This window comes from Anomaloglossus baeobatrachus, chromosome 3 (genome assembly GCF_048569485.1).
Source record: "Anomaloglossus baeobatrachus isolate aAnoBae1 chromosome 3, aAnoBae1.hap1, whole genome shotgun sequence".
In the NCBI taxonomy this organism is placed as follows: Eukaryota; Metazoa; Chordata; class Amphibia; order Anura; family Aromobatidae; genus Anomaloglossus; species Anomaloglossus baeobatrachus.
In genome coordinates, this window is record NC_134355.1 from 222,570,848 (window position 1) to 222,586,367 (window position 15,520).

General features: G+C 47.4%; 1 protein-coding gene across 6 annotated transcripts in view; it reads left to right on the forward strand.

The window, feature by feature from the left end:
* Nucleotides 1-15,520, forward strand: part of LYST (lysosomal trafficking regulator) — a 1,763,279-nt gene that overhangs the window by 726,663 nt on the left and 1,021,096 nt on the right. For all 6 annotated transcript variants that reach the window (XR_012751618.1, XM_075339737.1, XM_075339736.1 and 3 more), the window contains exon 25: nt 6,279-6,509. Coding sequence is in view for 5 of the 6 variants with exons in the window: in XM_075339737.1 (XP_075195852.1) it covers nt 6,279-6,509 (231 nt within the window). In the remaining variant the exon portion in view is untranslated. The remainder of the gene's footprint in view (nt 1-6,278; nt 6,510-15,520) is intronic.

Genomic DNA, 15,520 nt, shown 5'->3' on the forward strand with positions numbered 1-15,520 from the left:
TGGCAGTTGTGGCCAAAATTTTTATTGGTCTACCTGATCGTGGTTTGGTTTTTACAGAGCCCCTGATTTTCCATTTCTTAATCAGTTTAAACACTGCTGATTGGCATTATCAATTCATTGGATATCTTTTTGTATCACTTTCCTGTTTTAAACAGTTCAACTATGTTTTCCTATAGATCCATTGACAGTTCTTTAGCTTTCCCCATGACTAATAATCCAGAAACGTCAGTGGCTGGATGAAAGATGCAAGAGTCTGTCTCACTCACTCAACTTTTATGCACACACGCTGATTACAAGCAAACAGGTCAGAGTTGAGGATGTTACCGTTATTAGCCATTTAAACCCATTTGTGTCAACTTCTGTCCATGTTATCAGGCCAAAATCACCATGCTATGTGACCTTTTGATCAGGGTCATTTGGATATTTTTGGTTGTCATTATGATTTAAAAAGAGAAAACACCGTAGACTGACAATAAATGGCTTCATTCAACCACTAATCATGAGTGATAAAAAAAATATTTGTGGTATTATTCATATTCTCTGAAAAAAGGTTAAGAAAGCAATAAATCTGCCGGGGTATGTAAACTTTAGAGCACAACTGTAGGGTGCAGAAATGTCTTCAACCAAATACTCGGTGTGAACACATTGACATTGCCTGATCTTGTAATTCAGCAGTGAGTTCACCTGAGGTGAGGTTAGATTTGGTGCAGAAATGTCTGCAAACAAATACTAAACGTGGTGTCACTGCTGAAGGCTGTGGCTCTGTTAGTCTCTGAAGCCACAGTGAGTGGTCACATTTCTAATATAATTGGGCACAGCGACGTCAGTTGTAGCAAAGCCGGGATCATTGTGGGACCTTGTGCGGATTACATCGGGTCTGCAGGGGTGTTTTGGGAGTTAATAATTTTGAAAAAGAGGGCGTTTTTTGTTTGTTTTTTTTCTACTGAGGTCAGGTTACCTGCATTCACAGATGGAGGACTGTGGGAAAATCCAGCTGTGACCGCAAATAACTCATTGCCCAGCTCTGTCTCTGCCTGAAGTTCACAGCTAGTGGTCATGTTCAATGGTTTCCACATGTCACTTCAGATGTAGCAGTGCTGGAATTGTCGTGGGACCTCATGTGGATTACCTGGGTGTTTTTGGTGTTAATAAATTGGTGAAAAATTGTGTGTTTTTGTATTTTGTTTCAAATAAAGTATTTTTGGGTCTTTGTGTTTATTTCTTTTTACTTACAGTTTATTAATGGGATGGGTTCTCATAGACACCTCCCATTACTAATCTAGGGTTTAGTGGTAGCTGTTATAAACCCCTTATTACCGCGATTGCCACTGCACCAGGGAAAACTAGCAGAACCAAATAAAGTTCTGAGATTGTTGCATCTAATGAGTCCAACACTCCTGGGCAGCTGCAGGCTGCTATTTTTAGGCTTGGGGGCCCAATAATCATGGGTCTCCCCTAGCAGGCTCCTACTGTTGGCTTTGTCATGGCTGGGTATCAACAGCCGGGGGACTGTACACCGTTTATAAGCATAAAATTACTAAGGGTTAGTTGTTAACACAATTACCTATTGCATGGTTATTGCAGTCGCACCTTATATGTTCACAACTAATACTGCATGTACAGAAAACATAACCAGCACCTTGACTGTAGAATATATTGGTATCGGCATCCCTGTATACTAACACAGGAGTAAATTATTGTAATATACATACGGGATGCAATAGATTTGTTTAAAACATATCAAGATTGATAGGTTGTATACTATAGTCACAGACATGAAGATATCAATTGTTTAGAATTTTGTTGTCATTAAGGTTATAGTCTGTATCCGCGAAGTTTCAACAATATTTGGGTGCCGGACCCGGGCGCGGGATTCCGGGTGCATGATCTGGATTCGGCAATTAAAGTAAAATAAACAAAAGAAGAAATAAGTGAGAGTTTCATACTTATCGAGACTCTGTGCCATGGCGGCACACTGCTTCCGGGTTGCGCATTCACTTCCTGTACTGTGCATGTGTATACACAGCTTTCCGTGTTTTACCCGCCCATCGGCCATCCTCTCATCTGTGATTGGTTCCAGGCTGATGCGCCCCCAGCCTGTGACAGTCTCAGCTGCAGTCTTCGCTCATCGTGACTCAATCATAGGCTACACTCAGAGCTAGCAGTCTTCTCTATGGCTGCTAGCTGTGACATGTAGCAGAGCTAGATGTGTCGTCGTGGGACCTCATATGGATTACACCGAAGCTGCAGGGTGTTGGGGGTTAATAAAGAGTTGAAGGAGGGTGCGTTTTGTATTTTATTCCAAATAAGTATTTTTCTCTGTCTGTGTTTATTTGCAAGTTTTTGATGCAGGTATCTCATAGACACCTGTGGCATCACAAACCTAGGGCTTAGTAGCATCTGTGCGCTGCTATTAACCCCTTATTACCCCGATTGGCGCCACATCAGACCAACGGTAATGCATCGGGATTATCACATCTAATAGATGCTTCAATACCGGACAGCTGTGGGCTGAGAATACCAGCCCCCAGCCAGCGTTATCATGGCTGGGGATGAAAATTAGGGTAACCGCATGTTGTTTTTTGTTTTTTTTTAATTCTTTATTTAAATTAAAAAAAAAAAACGGAGTCACACTTGCAAGGGATACACTGCTTTCCCCCGCCCACCGGCCGTCCTGGTGCCTGTGATTGGCTGCACTCATCTGACTTGCTGACACTCAGGGTGGGGGCGCGTCTAACTGCAACCACTTACACATGCCGGTGGGCGAGCAAAGTAGTGAATATTGAATTGTCTGTTCTGGAAGAAAAAAGCGTGACCCGGAAGGAGAGTGCCGCCATGACATCGCCTCGGTGAGTATGCTGCGCTCACTTTTACCCCCCGTATCCCATCCACAAATGATTTTAAACTCAGGATTCCAGTCCCCATTGACTTATATGGGCATTGGATTCCGGAGCAAATCAGACTCTCTTTTTGGCGGGTTCGATCAACTCTAGTAATAGGTTTTTATACCGATTCTATTACAATTGCTTTGCAACTTTATGTAAATCACTTTATTTTGCAGGCATCTAATTGCAGTGTATTGCTTTCTTACATTACCAGTGTGTCTTCGATTGTCGAAAACTGGTTGAAAAATAATTTTATGTAATCGAATTTAAGATTTTATTAATTTTTTTTACTGTTGGATATTAGCGCCAGTTTTCATTGCTTCAGGAAAGTGGCTAATCATCTATAAATGGTGTGGTCTCCATGCACAAGAAGGTTAAGAAATAGAGACATATGATGCGATCTATTAGGGGTACAATGGCTCCCTGGTCAAGGGAAAATTCTTTACGGTAAGATGAGCATTATGGAATTGGTCTTACAGGAGCTGTGGTAAATGGAAAAGTAAATTATTCAAAAGAGCCAGCTCGTCCTTCATGACCTTGAATGATTTTAGGACCTCAGCTACATAGACCCGATTTGAGTAGACCAAACCCACACTCTCATAAAAGCCTCACTCCAGATAACATAGTTCAAAAAGAGTCTTGTTTGTTAGACGTTAGGCACCCAGAAAAGTTTGCCTACTGCAGCCCAGACCAATACAGCATACCCTGAAGATCGGGAATCTGCTATGTACTTGAAGATTTCTATGCAGGTGTCATAGGGTCAAACAATAGCAATAAGGGCTGTCATGAAGTCCACCTACATACAGTATATGTTAATGTTGAGCTGCCAGGTAATTTAGTCTAAAGTCTGGAAAATTCATCCCCCTCCCCCTTCTCCACCAAGGATATTGCAAGACTTAGCAACAGATCCTGGCTCTGCAACCCTGCCAAATGAAAGAGGAGAAACTGGAGTTGAGCTTACTGAATGTAGATAGATTCACATTGTGATAACACGCTCCGGGATCGCCTTTGCTGGGTTCAAAGGGCACGTAGTCACCTCAGGCAGACAGCCGAATTCAAGGTGTAACTGACGCTTGGTCAGGTTTATTGCAGTGAAGCATAAACAAAAAGAAAAAAAAAACACCAACAAAATAAATCCTTGCCTGTCCGGCACTAACTATACACGGTGTTATCCTAACTACCAACTGGAGGGCTTCTCCCTTCCAGCTAAACCATACAAACATCAGGCACTGCTCCCACTCACAAGTGTCTCCCACACAGACAGGCTTACTGTGTTCCCAGATGGAGACCCTCCCCCAACTTCCCAGATTCCTTTTACCTCCGTCCTTCACCTCCCATTAATCCATTTGTAGCCAGGTGATCCTGACCAGGCTAAGTCACATAGGACCGATACCGGGGTGAGATATACCTGCCCTCATACACTAATCCCACATGAGTCTCACAACATATACTGGATACTATGAGAAACTATATACTACTTTTGGCATTATCATTTTTTTGTAAATTGATATGTTATTATTACCGATAAGCAGTAAATGGAAAAAAAGAACAGGGAATGCGCTTCATAGCGCAAGCCTCCACTCAAAGTAGATAGTAGCCATCTTTTTTAGTGATAGTACTTACCTTGTGTTCAGATCACAACACCTATACTTGTTTAAAAGATAATCTCGGGAATTGCTGAACTAACTCTTGACTAAATTGGATGATTTCCATTGGTTAGTAGGAGTATATTGCAGGGAAATGGTAGGGGTCTGGATGCTCAGCTGCTCTCTCTTGTACTTGAAATAATCATTTTTATTTTTTATAGCGCCAACATATTCCACAGCACTTTACAATTCAAAGGGTACATATTCAGACATTATAGAATGGCACTATTCAACAGAAACCAAAAGGAGTGAGGGCCTTGCTTGCAAGCATACAGTCTATGTGGAATTAGGGGAAGAACAAAACGTAAATGGTAGAAAGTGCTTGAATTGTATGGTTCGGCCACCAATATAATAGATAGGGAATTCAAATAACGCTGCATGAACCCGATCACCAGTCCGTATTTAAACAAGTACAGGTAAAGAGTGCTATTAAGTGCATGGAGGGTGTGTAAACAGTTGATAAAAAAAAATGATTTTGAAGAAAATATTCTAAGGGCAACACAGGCATAGTTAGATAAATGAGTCGATAGGATAGTCTAAAGAAATGCATTTTTAGGACATGCTTAAAACTGTGGGTATTATGAATTAAGCAAATTGGTGCAGCTCGCAAGAAGTCTTGGAGACGGGAGTGGGCTTTCCAATTATAGAGGATGATCGTCTTAGGTCATTAGCAGAACAGAGGGCATGGTAGGATGAGATACAGAGAATAAGGGAGGAGATATAGGGTGATCCAGAACTATAGACAGTTTTGTGGATGAGAGAGAAGTTTATATTAAACTCTGTAGAAAAGAATGAATAAGAGCGACAGTAAGAGTTTTTGCAGAGTCAATGGTAAGAAAAGGTCAAATTCTAGGGATGATTTTGAGGCGCAGATGACATGAGTGAGTGATCGATCAGATGTAGAGAGTGAAGGAGAGACCTGAGTCAAATATAACGACAAGACAGTGGGCTTGCTGCTGGGGAGTAATGGTAGAATCACACACGAGAATGGCAATATTGGGTTTAGGATGGTTAATAAAGGGAAGGAAATATGAGAAGTTAATTTTTTTACATCAGTTTTAGATAGAGGAAGGACATGTTGTTGGAGATACCAGACAGACAATCGCTGATAATTTTGTAGTAATGCAGGGGTGATGTCAGGAAACGATGTGTGCAGTTGGCTGTTATCAGCATATAGATGGCACTGAAAACCAGAATAGATGCATACTACAAACAATCAAGGTTGTTAAGAGTTGGTGATTCTTGGGTTCGCACATTGTGAAACTTTTATCTCTGTAATAAAATGGTGCCTCAGGCCTGATTAATTATTTTTATGGGTCTTTCGGAAAAAGCTGAGTGCAGACCCCTAGGGAGTGAAAGGAGCACAGGTCGCACATGTACACTGCTGTTATATTCTCATGGGGGTAAATATTCTTTGTTCTGTCCAAGAGGTGGATGTGGATAGGTGTTTTCACCAGATGCCACCCATAATGCTTAATGTATGATCTGTGACAAAAACAATCTCAGAATCTCTGTAGTTTACTGTATAGAAGTATTCCAACGTTACTACCACATGCTATAAATGAACACGTTAGATTTAAAAATTGGGCGTTAAGTGAGCAAAGCCAAACTGCCTTCAGCGGGAAGATAATTTTTTTGCGTTTATTTTATTATGACAGCTATGTTTGTGCTATTTCAAGACTCGACAAATTGTGTCTAGATTGAGGTGTGATTTTAAATGGCTAATAGTTTGTTTCTCCCCCAACAGGTTTAATGTTGATGAAATCAAATCTGCCAATATCTTCAGGAAGTGGTGCATCATCCCAGTTCTTGGATTGATTGAGAATTCTTTGCATGACGCTCACCTGTTACACAATTCTTTTTGCCTTTTGCTTCAGTTGATTAATTCCTGCTCAAAAGTTGCAGATATGCTGCTTGACAATGGTTTGCTTTATGCTTTGTGTAATACATTGGCATCCCTATGTGGTATTCAAACAAGGTAATTTTTTATTTCTTCTGTGATATTGATGTGAGCCACATAGATAATTATACTATGATCCTCACTATAAGCAATAATTGGAAACCCTTCATCAAAAGTAGATGTATACTGATTTTGTGCAGCCAAACTCTAAGGCCCCAATTCATCTTTAGTGTGTTTTGGAATTCACTTGGTTTTCTCTGGCGCTTTCATTGGGGGACACAGGACCATGGTGTATGCTGCTGTGACTAGGAGGCTGACACTAAGTGAACATAAAAAAAGTTAGCTCCTCCCTGACAGTGTACACCCCGAGCCGGAAGCGGATCTATGCCAGTTTTTTGCTTAGTGTCGTAGGAGGCTGAAGTGGGCCCATATCTCTGTGGGCCAACCTCAGCCTAGGCTATTCCTTTTTTCCGTTTTTCGTAGCTATACGGCGCCGCTCCGCCTTCTCATCTTTCTAGGGTTTTTGTCTCTTCTGCAGGGTTAAAGTCCCCGCATCAGAGAGAACTCTCGCCTTCTCCTCTACTCCGGGTACCGTCCCCAGGGGTGTGTGAGGCTCGAGACGCCAGGCCCTATCCCCCTCCTGCCCCATGGTACCGTCCCAGGGGCTGCTTGGGGTCGAACATTTTTATTTTTATTTTTAAGGGCACACTCCCCGTTGGCCCCTATTGTACCGTCCCAGGGGGTGCTTCTGGTGGAGGCGACGAGGAATCTCTGCAACCCATCAGGAATCGCAGGCTCTGCAGCGCAGGAGCGCTCACAGCACCAGGCCTCCCCCAGCGTTCTTCCTTCTACCCTGGGCCCAGGCAATGGATCGGTTTACTGCATCGCAGGAGCGCTCTGCAGCCTTCCCCAAGCTCCCCAGCGTTTCCCCCTGGTGTTTCCCAGGGGCAGACTGGACTCGCCGGCAGCCGCAGCAGCAGAGGATGGGACCGTGGATCAGAGCGACACCGCCGGGACGCAGGTAAGATCTCCTCCGTGCGCAGCGCTGCGCTCCCGGCGGCCACTCACTAATTTAGTCCCCGGCTTGGGGCCTACCTCGGGCCGGAGCGCTCCGCCCCCCATTTGCGCGCGTGCGCGACTCTCCGGTCCCACCCCCCGCTTTTTCTGCCCAGCGACAGCCAGCTCACCCCCTTAGCACGTCCTCCACAGTAAAAAAAAAAGGCAAAAGCCCGCGTTTTTCTACAATCGGCTCACTTAGCATAGGCAGGCCGGTGCGCAGCAGCATCGATTCCCTGCGCCTTTCACAGCTACTCTGAGGCCCCTGCTGACCCGGGAAGAACACAGGCCGGGGTGAGTGCTGCTCCTGATTAGGTCCAGCAACTTTTTACTTTTTTTTTCTTTTCATCCTTTTCTACTGTCTCCTCCCTAGTGTCTCTACTAGGAGCCCCCTTGAGCAGCCATGCCTAACTCTAAGTTTTCCCGATCCAAACAGGCCCCCTTTATAATGCATTTTGCGTGCTCGTCCTGCAACGAAAAATTCTCCCAAGGCCAGGCTACCCCCCTCTGCTCAGCTTGCGTCCCTAAACCCGCAGCCCACGCAGATTGCCCCGGACGCCGCCAGGCCCCCCGTCCACGTCGCTACTGCAGCAGTACAGGACGCCCCGGGCTCCAATGCGCTCCCTCCCCCGGAGTGGCTGACTTCTCTCTCCCAGTCGGTGGACTCTCTGTCAGGGGCGTCTCTGACCATTGCGCAGGCGCTGCAGTCGCTCCCTACGCTCAGCCATGCCCCGCAGGTCCAGCTGTCGCTGGACGACAGTCGGTCTGACCCAGACCCAGCTACTGGAGCGCGGAAGCTGACCCACACGGTCTCCTCTTCCAATTCGTCCCAGAGGTCTGTCTCGCCTCCAAGGCCCGAGTGCCACTCGTCTCCGGGACTGTCGGATTTGTCAGGAGAAGAGTCGGATGCAGCCTCACTGCTGGACTCGGATCAGGCATCTGATGTCAGGCGTATGGTGGACAGCCTGGTCGACGCGGTGAATACAACGCTGAAGCTCCAGCTGGACTCTGCCACCACCCAGAGCTCACAGGTATCTTTCAAACGAGTTAAACGTGTCCACAGGTATTTCTGCGATCATCCGGAATTCGCTGAGATCCTACGCAAGCACAGACAGCAACCGGACAAGACGTTCAACAATGGTAAGTCGATTGATTTACACTATCCCTTCCCCGAGGATCTCAGGAAAGAATGGGCAGGCTCACCGGTGGTGGACCCGCCGGTCTCCCGCCTGGCCTCGCATACAGTGCTATCTCTGCCGCATGGGACATCGCTCCGAGACGCCACGGATCGGAACATCGAGAGATTCGCCCGTTCGGCTTTTGAGGCAGCAGGCGCGGCCCTGTCGCCGGCTTTCGCCGCCGTCTGAGTAGCTAAGGCCATGGTGACCTGGGCAGACACCCTCCGCAGAGGCCTTCGCTCACAGTCTAGCGATCCCGAGCTCGTCAACATGGCGGCACAGATTGCTCTAGCGGGTGAGTATATCATTAACGCATCTCTGTCTACAGCCAATTGCGCAGCACAAGCGGCCAGCAACACGGTGGCAATCCGCCGGGCGAACTGGCTCAGAGCCTGGAATGCAGACGCGGCTTCAAAAAAATCCCTTACCGCCCTCCCATTTGCAGGAGGCCAGCTGTTTGGGGACAGGCTCGATCAGATTATCGCCGAGGCTACGGGAGGAAAGAGCACCTCCTTACCCCAGCTGAGACCAAGGCGTATCCCGCGCCGCCAGCCGACCTCAGGTTTTCGTACTTTTCGCAGCTTCAGTTCCACGACACAGCCTAGGAGGAACAGATCCCCACAGAGAAACAGGAAGAACCCGTCCTTCAAAACAAATCCCTCCTGGCGTTCTAGACCACGCTAGCCAGCCAAACCAGAATCTAGATCACAGCGATACTCTTCCAAATGACTCGTGGTCTTCGCGCGCCAGCGCAGACAAGGTGTGGGGGCGCCTTTCTCTTTTCCAACACGTCTGGCTGCCTTTGATCACGGACGCTTGGGTCCGAGAAATCCTAGTCTCTGGTTACAAGATAGAGTTCTCGTCAATTCCTCCAAGTCGTTTTTTCCTTTTCCATCCTCCCGAGTCAGACGCGCGGGCTCGCCCCTTTCTTCACGCCATCGAATCTCTGCACCGCTCAGGGGTCGTGATTCCGGTTCCAAATTCGGAACGGTTCAGGGGAGTCTACTCAAACTTCTTTGTTGTCCCCAAAAAGGATGGCACTGTGCGCCCTGTTCTCAACCTCAAGATCCTCAACAGGTACGTCAGACCCCGAAAATTTCGCATGGAGTCCCTCCGATCGGTGATTGCCTCCATGGAGGTCGGCGAATTCCTCGCCTCTCTGGACATACAGGACGCATATCTGCACATCCCGATTGCACATCAGCACCAGAAATTCCTGCGCTTTGCCGTGGCAGACGATCATTATCAGTTTACTGCTTTACCTTTCGGCCTTGCGTCTGCGCCCCGAGTGTTCACGAAAGTCATGGCTGCTGCCATTGTCGATCCTACACTCCAGAGGAGTTCTGGTGATTCCGTACCTGGACGACTTGCTGATCAAAGGGTCCTCTTTCAACGACTGTCTTCTAAGTGTCCAGGTTACCATCGATACTCTGTCCCGGCTCGGTTGGCTCATCAATCGGAAGAAGTCCTCTTTGACCCCGGCCCGCCAGATTACTTTCCTAGGCATGGAGTTTGATACCATCCAAGGACGCGTGTCCCTCCCACAGGAAAAGATTGTCTCCCTCCGGAAAGACATCCAGACCCTCCTCCACTCCAGAGCGGTGTCCATACGATTTGGTATGAGGGCCCTCGGTCGGATGGTGGCGGCAATAGAGGCGGTTCCGTTTGCCCGCTTCCACCTTCGCCCCCTTCAGCTATTTCTGCTGCACAAATGGGACAAGTCTCTATTCACCTTGGATCGCAAGATACATTTGTCCCCAGAAGTCCGCCGCTCACTGCTCTGGTGGACCAACAGACAAAATCTCTCCAAAGGAACGTCATTCTTACCGGTACACTGGCAGACAGTCACCACAGATGCCAGCCTTCTGTCCTGGGGAGCGGTGTTCCATCAACACACGGCTCATGGTCAGTGGTCCTCCCGGGAAAGCCGGCTCCCGATCAACGTTTTTGAGATCAGAGCGGTCTTACGAGCCCTGCAAGCCTTTCAGCCCCTTATACAGGGGTCTCCAATCAGGATACAGTCGGACAACGCCACGGCGGTGGCATACATCAATCACCAGGGCAGCACGAGGAGCGTCCTGGCGAGGAGAGAGGTGAAGAAGATTATACAGTGGACAGAGTCTCACCACTCCAGGATCTCCACGGTACATATGGAAAATTGGGCGGCCGACTATCTCAGCAGACAGGGTCTGGCGTCGGGAGAATGGTCTCTCAACAGAGAAGTTTTCGAACAGATCTGCCACAGATGGGGGACTCCGGATGTGGACCTGATGGCCTCGCGGTTCAACAATCAAGTCCCACATTTCATCTCCCGTTACCACGACCAGCAGGCGCTAGGAGTCGACGCCCTCATCCTCCCGTGGAATCAGTTCAGACTTCCGTTCATCTTCCCACCGCTTCCACTGATCCCAAGAGTCCTCAAGAAAATCAAGGCAGAGGGCATTCCAGTGATTCTCATTGCCCCAGAATGGCCCAGGCGAGCGTGGTTCGCAGAACTCGCACAGCTCGTCGCAGACACCCCATGGCGGCTTCCAGATCGGCCAGACCTGCTGTCTCAGGGTCCGCTCTTCCATCAAAATTCAGGAGTTCTCAATTGGATGGCATGGCTCTTGAATCCTGGCTATTAGCTCAGTCAGGCTTTGCCCCAGGAGTGATACATACTATGATCAGGGCTCGAAAGCCTTCATTGTCAAAGATCTACTACCGCACCTGGAAGGCTTTTTTTCAGTTGTGTGAGGTCAACGGCAATCGCTCCCCGTTAGTTCGGTCACTCCCGACGCTACTGGCGTTCCTTCAGGCAGGGTTACAAGCGGGTCTCTCGCTGGCAACTATCAAGGGGCAAGTTTCGGCTCTGTCTGTTCTTTTCCAGAGAAATCTAGCATCACGTCCACAGGTCAAGACGTTCATCCAAGGAGTCGCCCATCTGAATCCGCCCTATTGGGCTCCGCTAGAACCATGGGATCTTAATTTGGTTTTAGGATCCCTCCAACTGGCTCCATTTGAACCACTCAAAGAATCCTCATTCTCACTCTTATCCTGGAAAGTGGTCTTCTTGGTGGCGGTCACTTCAATCAGGAGAACGTCTGAACTGGCAGCTCTATCGTGCCGTTCACCTTTTCTTGTTTTTCACCAGGACAAGGTTGTCCTGCGCCCGTCTCCTGCGTTCCTGCCGAAGGTGGTGTCTCCTTTTCACCTGAATGAAGAGATCGTGCTTCCATCCTTTTGTCCGGCACCCACTCGCTCCTTGGAGAGGTCACTGCACACTCTGGACTTTGTGCGAGCGCTCAGGACTTGCGTCTCAAGAACTGCGCCTTTCCGCAAATCAGACAACTTGTTCGTCCTGCCTTCTGGTTCCAAGAAGGGCATGCCGGCGTCCAAGGCTACCATTGCCAGATGGATCAGGTCAGCCATTTCAGAGTCCTACCGAATCAGGGACAAGTCCTCTCCGAGGGGGGTAAGAGCCCATTCCACCCGTGCAGTTGGGGCGTCTTGGGCAATCAGACACCAGGCTTCAGCCGAGCAAGTCTGCAAAGCTGCCACGTGGTCCACTCTCCATACCTTCGCCAGGTTTTACAAGGTCCACACCCAGGCATCAGAAGATGCCTGTATTGAGAGAAAGGTGTGGCAGACGGCCGTCGCACACCTCTGAAAAGGTAGTGAACAATTGGGAGCTTTCCTACAGAATTTTTGTGTTTGTTTGGATCTGTAGGACTGCTGATGTACCCACCCAGGGACTGCTTTTGGACATCCCATGGTCCTGTGTCCCCCAATGAAAGCGATAGAGAAAGAAGGATTTTTGTGTACTCACCGTAAAATCTCTTTCTCTGAGTCTTCATTGGGGGACACAGCACCCACCCTGTTTGGATTGTGAGGTCTTCATTTGCCGGATGTTCCCGGTTTCTTTTTGGGTCAACGTTTTCTTTGTCCATCCAGCTATTATATATATATACGTGTCCTTAAGGCATTGTGTTTCACCACACGTTTTTCTCTTAGTATTACTTTGTTTAGTTATGGTTGTTCAGGTCTCTCCTACTACTGCTTGTACACTAAACTGGCATAGATCCGCCTCCGGCTCGGGGTGTATACTGCCAGGGAGGAGCTAACTTTTTTATGTTCACTTAGTGTCAGCCTCCTAGTCACAGCAGCATACACCATGGTCCTGTGTCCCTCAATGAAGACTCAGAGACAGAAATTTTATGGTGAGTACACAAAAATCCTTCTTTTTTGCGCGAAATTGCTCAAAATGGCTCACAATAGTAATTAATTTTGTGCAAAACCCATGCTTGTTGGTGATTTACCAACATTTCCTACAGCATAATACATAGCTAGGCAGGTTCTTTGCTTTTCATTGATTTTTGTATATTTCATAATTTCATATATAAGAAGAGAGTGAAAGACAAAAAGATTAGTTACCACAGCTCGTTTTTCCACACTACTACAGTGCACAAAAGTGAGTAAACTTCAATAATGAAATTTTAAATAATTAGCCAGCACTATTAGCTTTGACGCAGCAAGATGAACCATTTTATTTATTTAAGTTGAGCACACTTGAACATAGTACTAGATAATAAAAATCAATATATAAAGCTGAGCGTGTGTGTGTGTCCGCTAAAGGAATTCGCACCTTCGCAAATCACAAAATGTTCCACAGACACCACATGTGACTCGGAACGTCATAGACTATGTTTTGAGGGGAAAATGTAACCCCATCACTTTACAGTTATTCGCCAAAAAACCTGCTTACATTAAAAAGAATGGAGCTGGGCACTACAGGCCATTAATAGGAGCTTTGATTTGTTGTTATAGGCAACGAATGACATTCTTAGTATAACAAGCAACATACTGTAAGATAACATATAATTATATGTGAGGTAATATATCATCGGTAGTGACAGAGACACAGACAGTGGTGGACAGGGGCTGGCGGACAGAGACGGGTTGGCGGACAGCGGCTGGCGGACAGGGACAGGGGCTGGCGAACAGGGACAGGGGCTGGCGGACAGGGACAGGGGCTGACGGACAGGGACAGGGGCTGACGGACAGGGACAGGGGCTGACGGATAGGGACAGGGGCTGACGGACAGGGACAGGGGCTGACGGACAGGGACAGGGGCTGACGGACAGGGACAGGGGCTGACGGACAGGGACAGGGGCTGACGGACAGGGACAGGGGCTGACGGACAGGGACAGGGGCTGACGGACAGGGACAGGGGCTGACGGACAGGGACAGGGGCTGACGGACAGGGACAGGGGCTGACGGACAGGGACAGAGGCTGGCGGACAGGGACAGGGAGATGGACAGAGAGTGACTTGAAAAGAGGGAGCGTGGGAGAGAGACGGACATAGAGAATCGGGAAAAGAGGGAGAGAGTGACAGGAACTGGAAAAGAGGGAGAGAGCGACAGAAACTGGAAAATAGGGAGAGTGGGAGAGAGACTGAGAGAGTCACTATCCTGGGCAACGCCAGGTACACTACAGCTAGTAAGGTATATATTGCAATGTTTTGTCACTATTCAACAGCTTTATTAGAAAGGGTAGAAACCACCACATGCATTCAGTACCCATGATTATTTTGAATAGTTTGCACGCTGCTGCTGCCCTAAAGGGCCATTTACACGCTGCAACATCGCTAACGATATATCGTCGGGGTCACGGTGTTTGTGACACACATCCGGCGTCGTTAGCGACATCGCAGCGTGTGACAGGCAGGAGCGACCTTAAACGATTGCAAAAGAGACAAAAATCGTTGGTATATGAGAGGTCGTTCATTTACCAAAAATTGTCTGGTAAGTAGCGATGTTGTTCCTCGTTCCTGCGGCATCACACATCGCTATGTGTGACACCGCAGGAGCGACGAACATCTCCTTACCTGCATCCACCGGCAATGAGGAAGGAAGGAGATGGGCGGCATGTTCCGGCCACTCATCTCCGCCCCTCCTCTGCTATTGGACGGCTGCTGTGTGACGTCGCTGTGACGCTGCACGAACCGCCCCCTTAGAAAGGAGGCGGATCGCCGGCCAGAGCGACGTCGCAGGGAAGGTAAGTCCGTGGGATGGGTGTTAGCGATGTTGTGCGCCACGGGCAGCGATTTGCCCGTGACGCACAACCGACGGGGGCGGGTACGCTCGCTAGCGATATCGTTACCGATATCGCAGTGTGTAAAGTACCCTTTAGGCGATCGATGTGCGAATACTTTCCCACAATGAGCTTTTGGAGAGTTATTGACATTGCAGATTTTCTGTAGCGTTTCTGCACTTATTATGAAAATTAGGTTACTTGCATGTTTTTTATTGCGTTTTTATTGCGTTTTTTTTATGCTGTTTTACTTAAAATAAATCTGCTTTGTCTTTAATACATATTAATATTTGGTGTTGAAAAAAAATTATTTATACAGCCAAATGGTAATTTCATGCTTTTTTTTGGCATGTTTTTGTTGGGTAAATGCACTAAACACCAAATACTTTTTCTTACCTGTTGAATTTCTGTAACCAATGCAATTCTATAAAGAAAATCGTCACATAATACTAATTGTACCCACTAGAAAAATTGACATTGCGGATTTGAAACATGCACTGCAGTACATTTTATGCTGCGTAAAAAAAGCATATTGGGCATCAGATTTCTATCAATCTCATTCACTTTGCTGGAACTGTGAGACTTCGTTTATGACATTGAAAATACGCAACATTAAAAACCAACCAAAAACTCATCATGGGCACACAGCCTTATAAGACCAGAAAGAAAAATGTGACCTCTCCTTGTCTAGGGCACAACTGAAAAGGGATCTGAGTAAAATTTATGAATAAATGATGACAATGCTTCCTATTGGTAGAGAGAAAGGAGTTGTACGTATATGC